At 42.0% G+C, this 15,150-nt stretch overlaps 1 protein-coding gene across 7 annotated transcripts in view; it reads left to right on the top strand.

Annotated features, from left to right (window-relative positions):
* SPIDR (scaffold protein involved in DNA repair) overlaps positions 1 to 15,150 on the top strand; it is a 305,024-nt gene that overhangs the window by 122,357 nt on the left and 167,517 nt on the right. For all 7 annotated transcript variants that reach the window (XM_005279938.5, XM_005279939.5, XM_042857049.2 and 4 more), the window contains exon 8: positions 292 to 511. In XM_005279938.5, the coding sequence (XP_005279995.2) occupies positions 292 to 511 (220 nt within the window). The remainder of the gene's footprint in view (positions 1 to 291; positions 512 to 15,150) is intronic.

Below are 15,150 nucleotides of genomic sequence, written 5' to 3' on the forward strand. Positions count from 1 at the left end.
ATGGTACTGTGATCAGTATTTGGAATACCCAGAGAGACTTTCATGCTTTGTTCAGTTCATGACTTCTATATAGAATATATTTTGTGACCATATTGTAACACAGCAGGTTCATAGCCTGGTGGTGTATTATTTCACTTTGTTTGTTTAACAGGTACAAACAGTTTTGACTGCTTTGTCAAAAGAAATGAGGAGTCTGGAAATGGGATGTGAACCTGTGTGCCACTACTCTGGTCTGTAGGACACGTCTTCCTAACTTTTTATTTTGTTTTTGTCACTTTGCTTACTTTCCAGGAGGCAAATCTGGTGTATTAATTGTGAAGATCTTAGAAGTGCATGAAGAGTGTGCTATGCAAGTTGCTCTCTGCCAACAGTTGGGACAGCTGTCTGCTGACAGCTCCTCTGAAGATGTTGTCGTTGATACTGAGTCCAGAGTCAAAGTTCTCTTTACAAAGGAAACAGCAGCTCGCCTCAAGGGAGGCCCACAGGATATTGTCCACATCTATCCTCCCTGGTAAGTACAATACATTGGTTGCACCAGCCATAGTGTTAAAATATAAGGTATTTTTATCAGACCGTTCATCACATTATTACAGAAAAGGCTCCAGAGCGTCAGGCCCTGTGTCTTTGGTGGCTTGTGAGAATTTCTGACAGATACGTTAATGCAATGCTAGGTTAGGTAACAAGAAAATGTAATACCTGCTTGTGCTGCTGTGTGTTTTCATTTAATGTTTTCATGTTTAGAATTCATGAAAGTTATGAAGAACATTTTACAACGATAATGCCATTTTCTGGTGGGGTAAAGTGAGTCAGGAATGTTCCTGTGTTGTCTTTAGTTTAGGTATATCCCTGTCAGTGGAAAAGTCTATTCTAACTGTGCAGTACTCAGCAGATACTCCATGGAAAGATAATGTGTCTGAAAAAAGTAAAATAAATCACTCACTACTTATCAGTAAGACTACTACAGTGAATGGCTGGTTATCATTTTCACTGCTAACTCTCTTCCACTCCACAAACTCAACTGTAGCACACATAGTTAACTTTTTCTGGAATTTGTCAAAATATAACTTTGGCTGAATTGTTTTACTTTTCTGGACTGAGGGCAGCATAAGGTGACTATATTTTTAGAGTGAAGGATTGGTTGTAGCATGTAGGCATTGTTGCATTGGGTCAGCAGTTTGGAGACTTTTTATAGTAGGGCTGTTGCTCCTCTCCCCACCACCCAAGGTTGTATACAAACTGAAATATCTGCTAATATCTTTCTCATAGTCATCTTAGGTGTTATCCCAAACAGCAGTAGGTAAAAGTATCTGCGTCACCTCAGGGGGTAGGGATAAGAGATCACAGGAAGGCTGTTTGGAAGTTTTGGGGCTTGCTCCCACTCACTGCTTTCACAGTACACACTGCCCAGGTGCCTTTGCACACACAGCCTCAGGGAGAGCAGGGGTGGGGGAGGGGCCAGGAGCAAGTGGGCTGCTCTGCAGGGTAGGGAAGCGGCAGGGCTCCCAGTTCAGCATGGCTGGGGGAGGGATGACCCGCAACATCCCGGCAGCCAAAGCCGCCTCGTGCCTATCATCTTTGCTCTCTGCTCTGGGCAAGCTCCGTGCAGCAGCGAGGAGGAGCCGGAGCTGCCGCCGCAAGAGGAGCTGGAACAGGGAGCGGGTTTGGCCAGGCAGCAATGGTGCTTCCGGCCGCTGCCTGCAGCGCTGCTCTTCTGCTGCCAGGAACTCTGGGATATATCCAGAGATCTTCTGGGACTTGAGTCAAGCTGGGACCGAGTGCACACAGGAAATCAATAGGCCTTGGACCCTAGGTACCAGCTTAACACTGACTCGGACCCTCCAGCCCTGCAGGGTCCTGGGATGCAAGGGCGGGTCAGGTATCAGCACTCGAAGAAGAAATGGCGGTTACTTACTGGTAACTGGAAGTTCTTTTCAATTTGTGGTCCCTATCTGTATTCCACTACCTGCCCTCCATTCCCTCTGCTCCGTACCTCTCTGGATTTGTATTAAGAGGAGGAATTGGAGAGGGGTCGTCCTGCATGCCTCTTATGCCCTCAGTCAGGAGCACAAGGAGATTTGCTGAGCATGTGCGGGCCAATGGAAAGTGCTTGATAGAATTTCTGGACTCAGGCACATGGTGCATATGTGTACCCACGTGTGGAATACAGATAAGGACCACACAACTTGAAGAACTTCTAGTTTACAGGTATGTAACCTCTATTTATGCATAGTTACTTGGAACCCAACACAGAAAAAAGCAGATCTTTTACAAGCTCCTTAAGCACTGAGCAGTCACAGAACCCCCACAGTGTTCTTCATTTTGGCAAAAGATCATCTTACGAAGTCGGAATATTTATGCATTAGGCATTTCAGAGTTGTTAGAGCTGCTCTCATAATTTCTGTTGTTGTAAAGGCTTATTTATAGACTGGTGAATAGTGGCAAAGTTCCGTGATATCTGATATGCATTTTGGTGGTGTTTTGATACCAAATTGTCTTCCTCACTCAGCCAAATATTAAATGAAGTTGGCCTGGATGTTGTTAAAATAAAAATTTTTCTTGTTTTTAAAAAAGGTTATAATTTGGAAGTTGTAATTCTACATAAGTTTGAAACTTGTCTTATATTTAGTGGATGTTTCCTCCACTACACTTAAAAAATTATGCGGGAGTGGGGGTTATTTGGTTAAACTGTTACTTAAGAGTAACAAAATATCCTCCACTACCTTTGGATTGAATAAACATTTTTATTATTTGAAGGGGGAAAAAACATGAGGGAAAACCTGTTCATATCATATCAAATCAATGTCTCTTCCAAAGATAATGGGAGAAAAATATCCCTGATGTAAATCCACTGAAGTCAATACGCTGTGGATTAGTTTGACCCAATATGTTATGAACTGAATATCTTTTGTTACTGTGTTACAATATTTATGGCTAGTAATGTTAGAAAAGGTAAAACAAAAAGTGATTTTTTTCAAGCTTAGAATAGGGTACTCAATGTTTATTTTTAAAGTCGCAGTTTAAAGTGTTGGACCCAAGACTTTACGTGATCCTTTTAAGCTTGGCACAAAGTCATATACAGTAGGTAAAATGAAGCTTTGAATAGTATAAGATTCACTTCTATAACATTAATAAATGATTCCATCACATTAGTGTTATGATTCAGCATTTCAGACTTCTCTAGTTAGAAAATAGGAATCAGTAGGACTGTGGATGTGGACAGAAGTACGTACAAGTCTACAATGAGTATAATTTGTCATAATGAAAAGCAGCTGTGGCCTTTAAAGGAAAACTGACAGAACTTCATTTTCTAAAATAAAGCTATTTTTTTAACATGTGAACAGGTGAAAAAAGCATCTGAAAACACCAAAACGCTGTTTAAATAGAACTTCTATTTTTTAAATGAGCTTATTTACACATTTATTTTATTTATATCATCAGTCAGAAACAAAGGAAACTGAATAAGAAAATAGGATGTTAAAATAAGGTTGAGGTTTGACTTATATCAACAAAGAAAGTTGTGGTAAAGGCCACCACCTCATCCTTAAATCACCCTGGTATACTTGGGACACATGGCACAGTATATAAGATCATCCACTCTTTTGAGGTGCTTGCAGTGTGATGCAGATTGGGGTGAGTTAAGAGAGGCCTGCTTTTGTTGGTGTAAGCTGAATCCATAGGGCAACATTTTCAAATATGTTCTTGAAATTACTCTCCAGAGTTTTGCACTGAATCTTTGTGCGCACAGATTGATCAACTGAGCATGTGAATAAGGTCATTAGACACACAAGTGCTGATTTGTGCATGCGCAAAACTTACATGCACAATTTAGGAGCCAGTGTTTAAAGAGTTGCTCTTCGCATTATCTCCAGTTTCAGAGGATGAGTTTGTATGTGGACATTTGTTGAGCACAAATCACAACTTGACATAAAAAGACAAAAATGTTGCATAAGCAAATGGGTCCTGCATGCATATTTTTGGAAGCAGTGTTTGGATTTGTCCCTAAACACTTTTATATACAGAATCCTGTGTTACTGTAACATTAAGACAAATACTAATTTTAGGTCTGTGACAAAAATTATGCCTTATTCACATGAACAATCTTTTTATGAGTACTTCCATTGATGCAAAGGAACTTCATATGTGAAAGAGAATGTGTAGGATCGGACACTATTTGTTCCAATCATTGGATCAGTTTTCTTCACCTAGTTAATGTTTCATACATTGTGTTAAACTTAAAATGTGTATTTATAATCCTCACTGAAGGGAATTTATTTTACTGAGTATTACCACCGTCTGCAGGGAAACAAAACCTTACAAGGCAGATGTGATCAGTCTTTGTTCCATTGGCACTGCTCAGCAGGGAGAAGGGAGTGAAGAGGAGCACAGGATTTAGTCCATTGCCAATGTTAAAAATTTAAATGAATACTTACTAGAATTATACAAACCTTTGTTTTTAGCATTAGGTATTTTTAATGACTGGATTGACAAAACGATTGAAAAAGTATTTAATTTTTATAATCATGACTTTTATCCAAGTTGCATGACATACTCCCAGCTAAAAGGTAAAAGGAGACCATCTCAAGGCAAAGACTCCAGAGTTCTACTGCCTCTTGATCATTATGTGGTCACAGCTTACCATCTGTAAAAGGAATATAGTCAGTGGTGAACTGGAGCTGGTTTGCACCAGTTCGCAAGAACCGGTTGTTAAATTTAGAAGCCGGTGTAGAACCGGTTCCTAAAGGGGCGGGCGAGTGAACAAACTCCGGTCCGCGGGCCACATCCATCCCACGGGACCGTCCTGCCTGAGCTCCCAGCTGGGAAGGCTGCCCTGGCCCCTCCCCCGCTTCCCCCCCTCAGAGCCCCAGTGTGCCACGCTGCCGGCGCCAGCGCCCTGGGCAGCTCTGCAGCTCCTGCCGCTTTGAGCGGCATGGTAAGGAGGTGGGGCTTCGAGCTCCAGCGACCGCGCGGCATCCTTAACAGCAGCATGGTAAGGGGGCTGGGCCGGGGCTGGGAGGAGGGGTTGGATAAGGGGCAGGGAGCGGTTGGAGGGGGCAGAGGCTCTGGAGTGGGGGGCAGTCAGGGGATGGGGAATGGGGGGGGTGTTGGGTAGGTGTGGGAGTTCTGGGGGTCTGTCGGGGTGGTGGTGGATGGGGTCGGTGCAGTCAGGGGACAGAGAGCGGTTCAAGTTGGTTAGGGGATGGGGTCCTGGGGGTCTGTTAGGGTGGGGGGGTCTCGGGAGGGGGTGTTGATGGGTTGCAGGTTCTGAGGGGGGCAGGACGTGGGTTGGGGTTGGATGGGGGTGGGAAATGTGGGGCTTGTACTCACTGCGCGGTTCCCTACCGGGTCTTCAACGGCACTTCGGTGGCGGAGGTGCCTTCACTTGCTCCGGGTAAAGTACCTGCTGCTGAAATGCCACCGAAAACCCGGAGCGAGTGAAGAGCCCCCGCTGCCGAAGTGCCACTGAGGACCCAGTAGGGAACCGGTTCTTAGGATTTTGCAAGCTCGTCACTGGATTTAGTTATAACTTACCTACCTAGTTGGATACCTTGTCTTACAGTATCTCCATCGCACCTGGGTTCCCCTTTTCTTGATGGCTACCAGGGGCAGTTCAGATTTTTTTGTCATTAAGCTCTGGACTATAAGATGTCTTCTACTTCCTGCTAAAAGTTCTGCCTGCAGCAGTAAAAGCTACTTTTGCCTATTCAGGTAGAAGTTTTTTGGAGTAGGGAAGTAAGAGGCACACTGAACGTTAATTGTAGTTATTAGTTTGTCCTGTATATTATGATTTTCTGAAGTTCCAACAATAAACAAAAAAGGATTTTCTCTGGAGATGACTCACAGGAAATGTATCATTTACCTGAAGTGTCACTGTTGACTTGTTCTAAACAGGCAGAAAAAAACAGAAGTTGTTTAATTTGTAAGATGTCTCAGTCCTGAGATTGAAGGAGACTTTTGTCAATTCTGGTCTTAATCCAAAAACCCTTGCATGTTCAGAGAGTACTGGATGTAGGAGGCATGTGGTAGGGAGACAATAACCAATGTTTGTTTTCTCATGGGGCCAATGCAGCATGTAGGAAAGGCATCAATCTTAATAAAACATGGCAAGAAGAGTGATCCCAGAGTGTTCCCCCAACTTGGATTTCATAGTTGTTGTTGTAAGTTCAAATATACCTACTGCTTCCTCAACATAAGTTTGAAGGGGCAAATACAGTTCTAACTTCACTTTTTCTGTTCAAGTGGATACACTCTTTGTTAGACAGGAGGAAGACGTTTTGCCCATGTCACTGTTTTCCAGACAAGGAGGCTTTTAAAAAAATGCTATCACAAAATACTTCAGCTTGTTTGATAATGATAAAGTAGCAGCTTGGGCTTGCTCTGTTAATGAAACACAGGAACAGCAAGTTCCCCAGTTTGGTGCTGTCTAATAGGAAAATAACTCTATCATTTGCACTCTCCTGTTCCTCATAAACTTTTTTTTAAATCATAAAAAAATAAGGAAGAAATATCTTTGGCAAAACTTCAGTTCCTCTACGTGCTCCACTGATAAAGGCAAGCTCTCTGAATCAGAGGTGATCAGTCAGACCAAGATCAACAAGAGAGATTGTTTTCCTACAGAGCCCTTTGATACAATGTGTACATTTAAAAAAAATTATCGATATAATAGACATTCAACCAGACAAAGAGGAGGAAAAGAAATCAACAGGCAAATCCCCACTATCAAAAAAGGAGTGAGCACTGTCTTTACATTCTTCCTTTGAAGATGTTATAATAGCAGAGTGGAAGAACCCTGATAAGGGAAAGGAGGCTCAACCAGCAGATAAAATTCTACAAAATTCCAAAGCCAGCGTGGTGGCTATTTCTAAAGTAGATATGGCAGTAGCCTCAAAGCCAAAGATATGATCTTACCATCTGTAGGTGATTACTTTCTCAAGATCATGCAGTTAGGAAAATTGAAGCTATCTTAAGGAGAAACTGAAACAGCTGCAGCCTTCTGAAAAGCATTTTTATCCCCAACATATTTTGTTAAAACAGCCTGCCTGTCCTGTTACCTTGACTTAAAAAGAAACCTGTCCTTAAAATCAGAAAGATTTTTTTCCCATCTATTCTCAGGCCTGGTCAACACTACAAAGTTAAGTCCCCATAAGCCACCATGTGTAGACCTAGTTGTGCATGTGTGTATGCCTACATTTGTTTCCTACTGATATCCTGTCTTCCAACAGTGGCCAATGCCAGGTGCCCCAGAGGGAATGAACAGAACATATAATCATCAAGTGATCCATCCCCTGTCACCCAATCCCAGTTTCTGGCAAACAGAAGCTAGGGACACCATCCCTGCCCATCCTGGCTAATAGCCATTGATGGACCTATTCTCCATGAATGTATCAAGTTCTTTTTTGAACCCAGTTATAGTCTTGGCCTTCACAACATCCTCTGGCAAGGAGTTCCACAGGTTGACTGTGTGAAGAAATACTTCCTTTTGTTTGTTTTAAACCTGCTGCCTATTAATTTCATTGGTGACCCCCAGTTCTTGTATTAGGAGAAGGAGTAAATAACGCTTTCTTATTTACTTTCTCCACACCAGTTATGATTTTATACACCTCTATCATATCCCCCCTTAGTCGCCTCTTTTCCAAGCTGAAAAGTACTAATCTTATTAATCTCTCCTTATATGGCAGCCGTTCCATACTCCTAATAATTTTTTTATGCTCTTTTCTGAACCTTTTCCAATTCCAATATATCTTTTTTGAGATGGGACGACCACATCTGCCCGCAGTATTCAAGATGTGGGCGTACCATGGATTTATATAGAGGCAATATGATATTTTCTGTCTTATCTATCCCTTTCTTAATGATGCCGAACATTCTGTTCGCTTTTTTTGACTGACGCTGCATATTGAGTGGATGTTTTCAGGGAACTATCCATAATGACTTAAAGTTCTGCTTTTTGAGTGGTAACAGCTAATTTAGATCCCATCATTTTATATGTATAGTTGGGATTATGCTTTCCAATGTGCATTACTTTGCATTTATCAACACTGAATTTCATCTGCCATTTTGTTGCCCAGTCATCCAGTTTTGTGAGATCCTTTTATAGTTCTTCCCAGTCTGCCTGGGACTTAAGTATCTTGAGTAGTTTTGTATCATCTGCAAATTTTGCCACCTCACTGTTTACCCCCTTTTCCAGATCACTTATGAATATGTTGAATAGGACTGGTCCCAGTACAGACTCCTAGAGGACACCACTATTTACCTCTCTCCATTCTGAAAACTGACCATTTATTCCTACCCTTTGTTTCCTATCTGTTTAACCAGTTACCAAACCGTGAGAGGATCTTCCCTTTTATCCCATGACAGCTTACTTTACTTAACAGCCTTTGGTTAAGGACCTTGCCAAAGGCTTTCTGGAAATCTAAGTACACTATATCCACTGGATCCCCCTTGTCTCCATGCTTGTTGACCCCCACAAAGAATTCTAGTAGATTGGTGAGGCATGATTTCCCTTTTAAAAAAAGCATGTTGTCTATTCCCCCACAAATTATGTTCATCTATGTGTCTGACAATTTTGTTCTTTATTATAGTTTCAACCAGTTTGCCTGGTACTGAAATCAGGCTTACCAGCCTGCAATTGCCGGGATCACCTCTGGAGCCCTTTTTAAAAATTGTCGTCACATTAGCTATCCTCCAGTCATTTGGTACAGAAGCTAATTTAAATGATAGGTAACAAACTACAGTTAGTAGTTCTGCAATTTCACGTCTGAGTTCCTTCAGAACTCTTGGGTGAATACCATCTGGTCCTGGTGACTTATTACTGTTTAGTTTATCAATTTGTTCCAAAATCTCCTCTAATGACACCTCAATCTGGGACAGTTCCTCAGATTTTTCACCTAAAAAGAATGGCTCAGGTTTGGGAATCTCCCTCACATCCTCAGCTGTGAAGACCAATGCAAAGAATTCCTTTAGTTTCTCCGCAGTGGCCTTATTGTCCTTGAGTGCTCCTTTAGCATCTCGATTGTCCAGTGGCCCCACTGGTTGTTCAGTAGGCTTCCTGCTTCTGATGTACTTAAAAAAAAAAAAAATTGCTGTCACTTTTTCAGTCTTTGGCTAGTTGTTCTTCAAATTCTTTGAGGTAGAGTCATTATCTGCTTTTCATTTCCCTGTACAGTTAGGCAGGGAGACCATCTGGAACAGTTTGTTTGTGTACACAGGGATGTCCCTTGAATCTTCCTGAGAGATCTTGACAAAACGTCCATGGAGGCACTCTGCAGTCCTTTCTCAAAGGTTTCTAGGAATGGCAGCCTTATTTCTTCTTCTGCAGTAGGACACTTTCCAATGCCTGTGGGTGATCACTTTGGCAGGTACCATTGCAGTACACAGGCTAGCAGCACATGGGCGCAGGCAGCTTTGGAACATCAGCTGAAGCTATGCTTTTTGTGCCTTTGTTACCATCAGGAGTGAGATATCCGCTAAAATCACTACCGATTGTGGAAAATGGTGGCAGTATTTAGTGCCATTGCTATATACTCTGTTTTATGCAACTGAACATATCTCTCACCCTTGGCAGCCCGTACTCACCATGGTTGGTGTGGTGAGTGTTGCTGTGCACAAGCACTCCGAAGCAGAATTGTCAGTAAGCCTGTCTTCTTTACAACTTTAGGGGAGCAAGGGAAGGGAGCTTTGAATCATAACTTTCACTTTCCATTGTGACTGCACTGGCAATGGTACCTCTGTGTGTTTTATCTGTAGCTGCTTCTGTTGCGGCCTTGAGAGGTTCCCCCTGCACACCTGCGGAATGCCTGAGCTAGTTAAGCAAGAGAAAGAAGAGGACTTGGAATGACATTTTCAATGAAAATCCTGCAAACCAGTGCTGCATCAGACCATGAACAAAGGGCCTGGAGGATGAATATTGCAGACTTTAAGGAGAAGGATACAGTGGACAGGAGACAGGCCCAGGAGTCAGAGAGGGAGATGCACCAGGATGTAATGGGGCTTCTGCAGCAGCAGACACAGAAGCTTCAGACTCTTGTGGACCTACAGATTCAATAATCCTGAGCTTAACTCCTTTGCAGTCCATGGAGAACAGAAGTATAGCATCTCCCTACAACCCCCGGCCAACATTTCCCATAGCATCATGGACCACATCCCTACTCTTACCACTCCACACCAGAGGATGTCAAGGAGAACCACAGCTTAACATACATTGACCTATGAGAGCCATGGTTGATGTACGTGTAGCTAAAAATGCATATGAATGTGCGTTCCCCTTCTTTAAGCATAAATGTATGCTTTGTTCCATACATTTATTAAGGTTTTAATATATTTGCTTTTAACTGGCACAGAATTTTTTCTCCAGTCTTTTTGTTACTCAGTAAAACTCTATTTTTTGGGGAAATAATTAATCTTTATAAGTTCCCAGTGTGTGTTGCAGAATGGCTGATGGTATTGAAAGTATCCACTTACTTGTGATTGTGCACTTTGATAACTCATAGGATCAGTGACAAACATAGGGTAATAATCATAAATGTGCAGCAAGCAATACAAAAGTAATAATACAAAAGGTTCTGCAAATACCAGTAGCAGTCCACAAAGGTGGGAAAATCTGAAGCAATATCTGTTTCACCGCATGGGATGTCCAAAACTAGATGGTCTGCATGGATTGATGGTGTTCAACCAGTTGTGCAGCATTTGAATTCAGTGAGAAAGACTTTAAATGAGCTTGATTCTCTCAATTTCACTGTAAAAAGCAACAAAGAGTCCTGTGGCACCTTATAGACTAACAGACGTATTGGAGCATAAGCTTTTGTGGGTGAATACCCACTTTGTCAGACGCATGTGGTGGAAATTTCCAGGGGCAGGTATAAATATGCAGGCAAGAGATAATGAGGTTATTCAATCAGGGAGGATGAGGCCCTCTTCTAGCAGTTGAGGTGTGAACACCAAGGGAGGAGAAACTGCTTTTGTAGTTAGCTAGCCATTCACAGTCTTTTTGTTTAATCCTGAGCTGATGGTGTCAAATTTGCAAATGAACTGAAGTTCAGCAGTTTCTCTTTGGAGTCTGGTCCTGAAGATTTTTTGCTGCAGGATGGCTACCTTTAAATCTGCTATTGTGTGTCCAGGAAGGTTGAAGTGTTCTCCTACAGGTTTTGTATATTGCCATTCCTAATATCTGACTTGTGTCCATTTATCCTTTTACGAAGGGATTGTCCAACTTGGCCGATCTACATAGCATAGAGGCATTGCTGGCACGTGATGGCGTATATGACATTGGTGGACGTGCAGGTGAATGAACCGGTGATGATGTGGCTGATCTGGTTAGGTCCTGTGATGGTGTCACTGGTGTAAATATGTGGGCAGAGTTGGCATCGAGGTTTGTTGCATGGATTGGTTCCTGAGTTAGAGTTACTATGGTGCGGTGTTTGGTTGCTGGTGAGAATATGCTTAAGGTTGGCGGGTTGTCTGTGGGCGATAATTGGCCTTCCTCCCAAGGCCTGTGAAAGTGAGGGATCATTGTCCAGGATGGGTTGTAGATCACTAATGATGCATTGAGAGGTTTTAGCTGAGTACTGTAGGTGATGGCCAGTGGAGTTCTGGAGTGGTTTCTTTCTTGGGCTTGTCTTGCAGCAGGAGGCTTCTGGGTACATGCCTGGCTCTGTTGATTTGTTTCCTTATTTCCTCGTGCGGGTATCGTAGTTTTGAGAATGCTTGGTGAAGATCTTGTAGATGTTGGTCTCTGTCTGAGGGGTTGGAGCAAATGCGGTTATACCTCAACGCTTGGCTGTACACAATGGATCGTGTGGTGTGTCTGGGATTGCAAGCCAAAGGAATTGCTTTAAGAAATACTTGAACTTGGACTCTCTGGGGTGTTTCCTAATATCACAATTGCATTGCATATTTTTGTCAGTTTGCCTGCATCAGTGGCTTCAGTTGAACGCACCTTCAATGTATTGAAGAAGATAAAGAACTGTCACCGTTCAACTATGGGACAAGAGCATTTGAATGGGCTCGCCATGCTTAATATTAACTGTGACATTGCACGAAAGCTAGATTTTTTTTCCTCAGTAATTAGTGCATTTGCACAGAAAAAGGCTAGAAAAGCATTTGTTAAATAAAAAAAATTCAAATTATGTCTTTTTCTTTTTTGTGTGTGTGTGCCTTATTTTGTTTTCATGTGCCATCATTTTTTATTTTTATTATGGCTAGGGGCCTCAAAAGCTGGAAATGGCCTGGGCCTCTCTGGACTTCTGAGAGGGCCCGAGAAGATGAGACAGCCATGCTTATTGCAGGCATGTGGAATGGGGAGTGCAGAGGTCTGTAGAAAACGAAAGTACAAGGTTTTGTGTAATAGGAGTTTTGAGAGAGAACCATCCAGTTGTGTGACAGTAACTGTACAGTACTTGAGAGCAATGATGAGCCAAGACATTCCGCTTCACTCTAGCAGTGCATATAACTATATAGAAGGTTAAAATGAAATGATCTTTATTACAAAATTCTATAGTTAACAGTCCAGCTTTCAGATGAGTTGGAGAGGTTGGGTATGTCCCAGTAAAGGATCTGTTTGAGGCAATAGCCTGGGCCTTTGGTAGTGATTTTTTTTTTTTTTTAATTACTTTAATGTGAAAGGGCAGTCTCCAACAACCATTGTTTTTATATTTATCTGGTTGGAACAGGTAGGTGCTGGCTCAGTGGTCTACTGGCATTATATAATTTCTCCCAAGCTGGGTGTTTCAAACCTGATTCTATGTTTCCAGGCCAGTAGAAGCTGTTAGTACAGTGGAAGCAGTCTGCTGAGACCCTGGCTGGAGGAAGCACCGTGTATTGTTAAATTATATTGCTGAATTCTAGTGGGAGTCTCAACTCGAAGGATCAGTCAGTTCAACATGGGACATTTCAATGTTAATAAGAAAGGCAGAGTATACAAGAGGAGAACCCCAATACATAGAAAGGGCATGACTTCTTATACTCTTATGCTGTAGCATAAGAACATACAAGAACATAAGAATGGCCATAAAGGGTCAGACCAAAGGTCCATCCAGCCCAGTATCCTATCTACCGACAGTGGCCAATGCCAGGTGCCCCAGAGGGAGTGAACCTAACAGATAATGATCAAGTGATCTCTCTCCTGCCATCCATCTCCACTCTCTGACAAACCGAGGCTAGGGACACCATTCCTTACCCATCCTGGCTAATAGCCATTAATGGACTTAACCTCCATACGTTTATCTAATTGTCTGTCTTTTAAACCCTGTTATAGTCCTAGCCTTCACAACCACCTCAGGCAAGGAGTTCCACAGGTTGACTGTGCGCTGTGTGAAGAAGAACTTCCTTTTATTTGTTTTAAACCTGCTGCCTATTAATTTCATTTGGTGGCCCCCTAGTTCTTATATTATGGGAACAAGTAAATAACTTTTCCTTATTCACTTTCTCCACACCACTCATGATTTTATATACCTCTATCATATCCCCCTCTCAGTCTCCTCTTTTCCAAGCTGAAAAGTCCTAGCCTCTTTAATCTCCCCTCATATGGGACCCATTCCAAACCCCTAATCATTTTAGTTGCCCTTCTCTGAACATTTTCTAATGCCAGTATATCTTTTTTGAGATTTGACTACCACATCTGTATGCAGTATTCAAGATGTGGGCGTACCATGGATTTATATAAGGGCAATAAGATATTCTCTGTCTTATTCTCTATCCCTTTTTTAATGATTCCTAACACCCTGTTTGCTTTTTTGACTGCCGCTGCACACTGCGTGGATAGTTCAGAGAACTATCCACGATGACTCCAAGATCTTTTTCCTGATTAGTTGTAGCTAAATTAGCCCCCATCATACTGTATGTGTACTTGGGGTTATTTTTTCCAATGTGCATTAATTTACATTTATCCACATTAAATTTCATTTGCCATTTTGTTGCCCAATCACTTAGTTTTGAGAGATCTTTTTGAAGTTCTTCACAGTCTGCTTTGGTCTTAACTATCTTGAGCAGTTTATATCGTCTGCAAACTTTGCCACCTCACTGTTTACCGCTTTCTCCAGATCATTTGAGTTGATAGGATTGGTCCTAGGACTGACCCTTGGGGAACACCACTAGTTACCCCTCTCCATTCTGAGAATTTACCATTTATTCCTACCCTTTGTTCCCTGTCTTTTAACTAGTTCTCAATCCATGAAAGGATCTTCCCTCTTATCCCATGACAACTTAATTTATGTAAAAGCCTTTGGTGAGGGACCTTGTCAAAGGCTTTCTGGAAATCTAAGTACACTATGTCTACTGGATCCCCCTTGTCTACATGTTTGTTGACCCCTTCAAAGAAATCTAATAGATTAGTAAAACATGATTTCCCTTTAGAGAAACCATGTTGATTTTTGCCCAACAATTTATGTTCTTCTATGTGTCTGACAATTTTATTCTTTATTATCGTTTCAACTAATTTGCCCGGTACTGACGTTAGTCTTATCGGTCTGTAATTGCCAGGATCACCTCTATAGCCTTTTTAAAATATTGGCGTTACATTAGCTATCGTCCAGTCATTGGGTACAGAAGCTGATTTAAAGGACAGGTTACAAACCATAATTAATAGTTCCGCAATTTCACATTTGAGTTCTTTCAGGACTCTTAGGTGAATGCCATCTGGTCCCGGTCACTTGTTACTGTTAAGTTTATCAATTAATTCCAAAACCACTTCTAGTGACACTTCAATCTGTGACAATTCCTCAGATTTGTCACCTACAAAGATTTGTCACCTATCAGACCAAAAGTCCATCTAGCCCAATATCCTGTCTTCCGACAGTGGCCAATGCCAGGTGCCTGAGAAGGAATGAACAGAACAGGTAATCATCAAATGATCCATCCCCTGTCACCCATTCCCAGATTCTGGCAAACAGAGGCTAGGAACACCAGCCTTGCCCATCCTGGCTAATAGCCACTTATGGACCTGTCCTCCATGAATTTATCTAAGTTCTTTTTTGAACCCTGTTATAGTCTTGGCCTTCACAACATCCTCTGGCAAGGAGTTCCACAGGTTGACTATGCGTTGTGTGAAGAAATACTTCCTTTTGTTTGTTTTAAACCTGTTGCCTAATAATTTCATTTGATGACCTCTAGTTCTTGTGTTATGAGGGGTAAATAACACTTCCTTATTTACTTTCTCCC

Source organism: Chrysemys picta, chromosome 2, assembly GCF_011386835.1.
Source record: "Chrysemys picta bellii isolate R12L10 chromosome 2, ASM1138683v2, whole genome shotgun sequence".
Classification (NCBI taxonomy): Eukaryota; Metazoa; Chordata; order Testudines; family Emydidae; genus Chrysemys; species Chrysemys picta.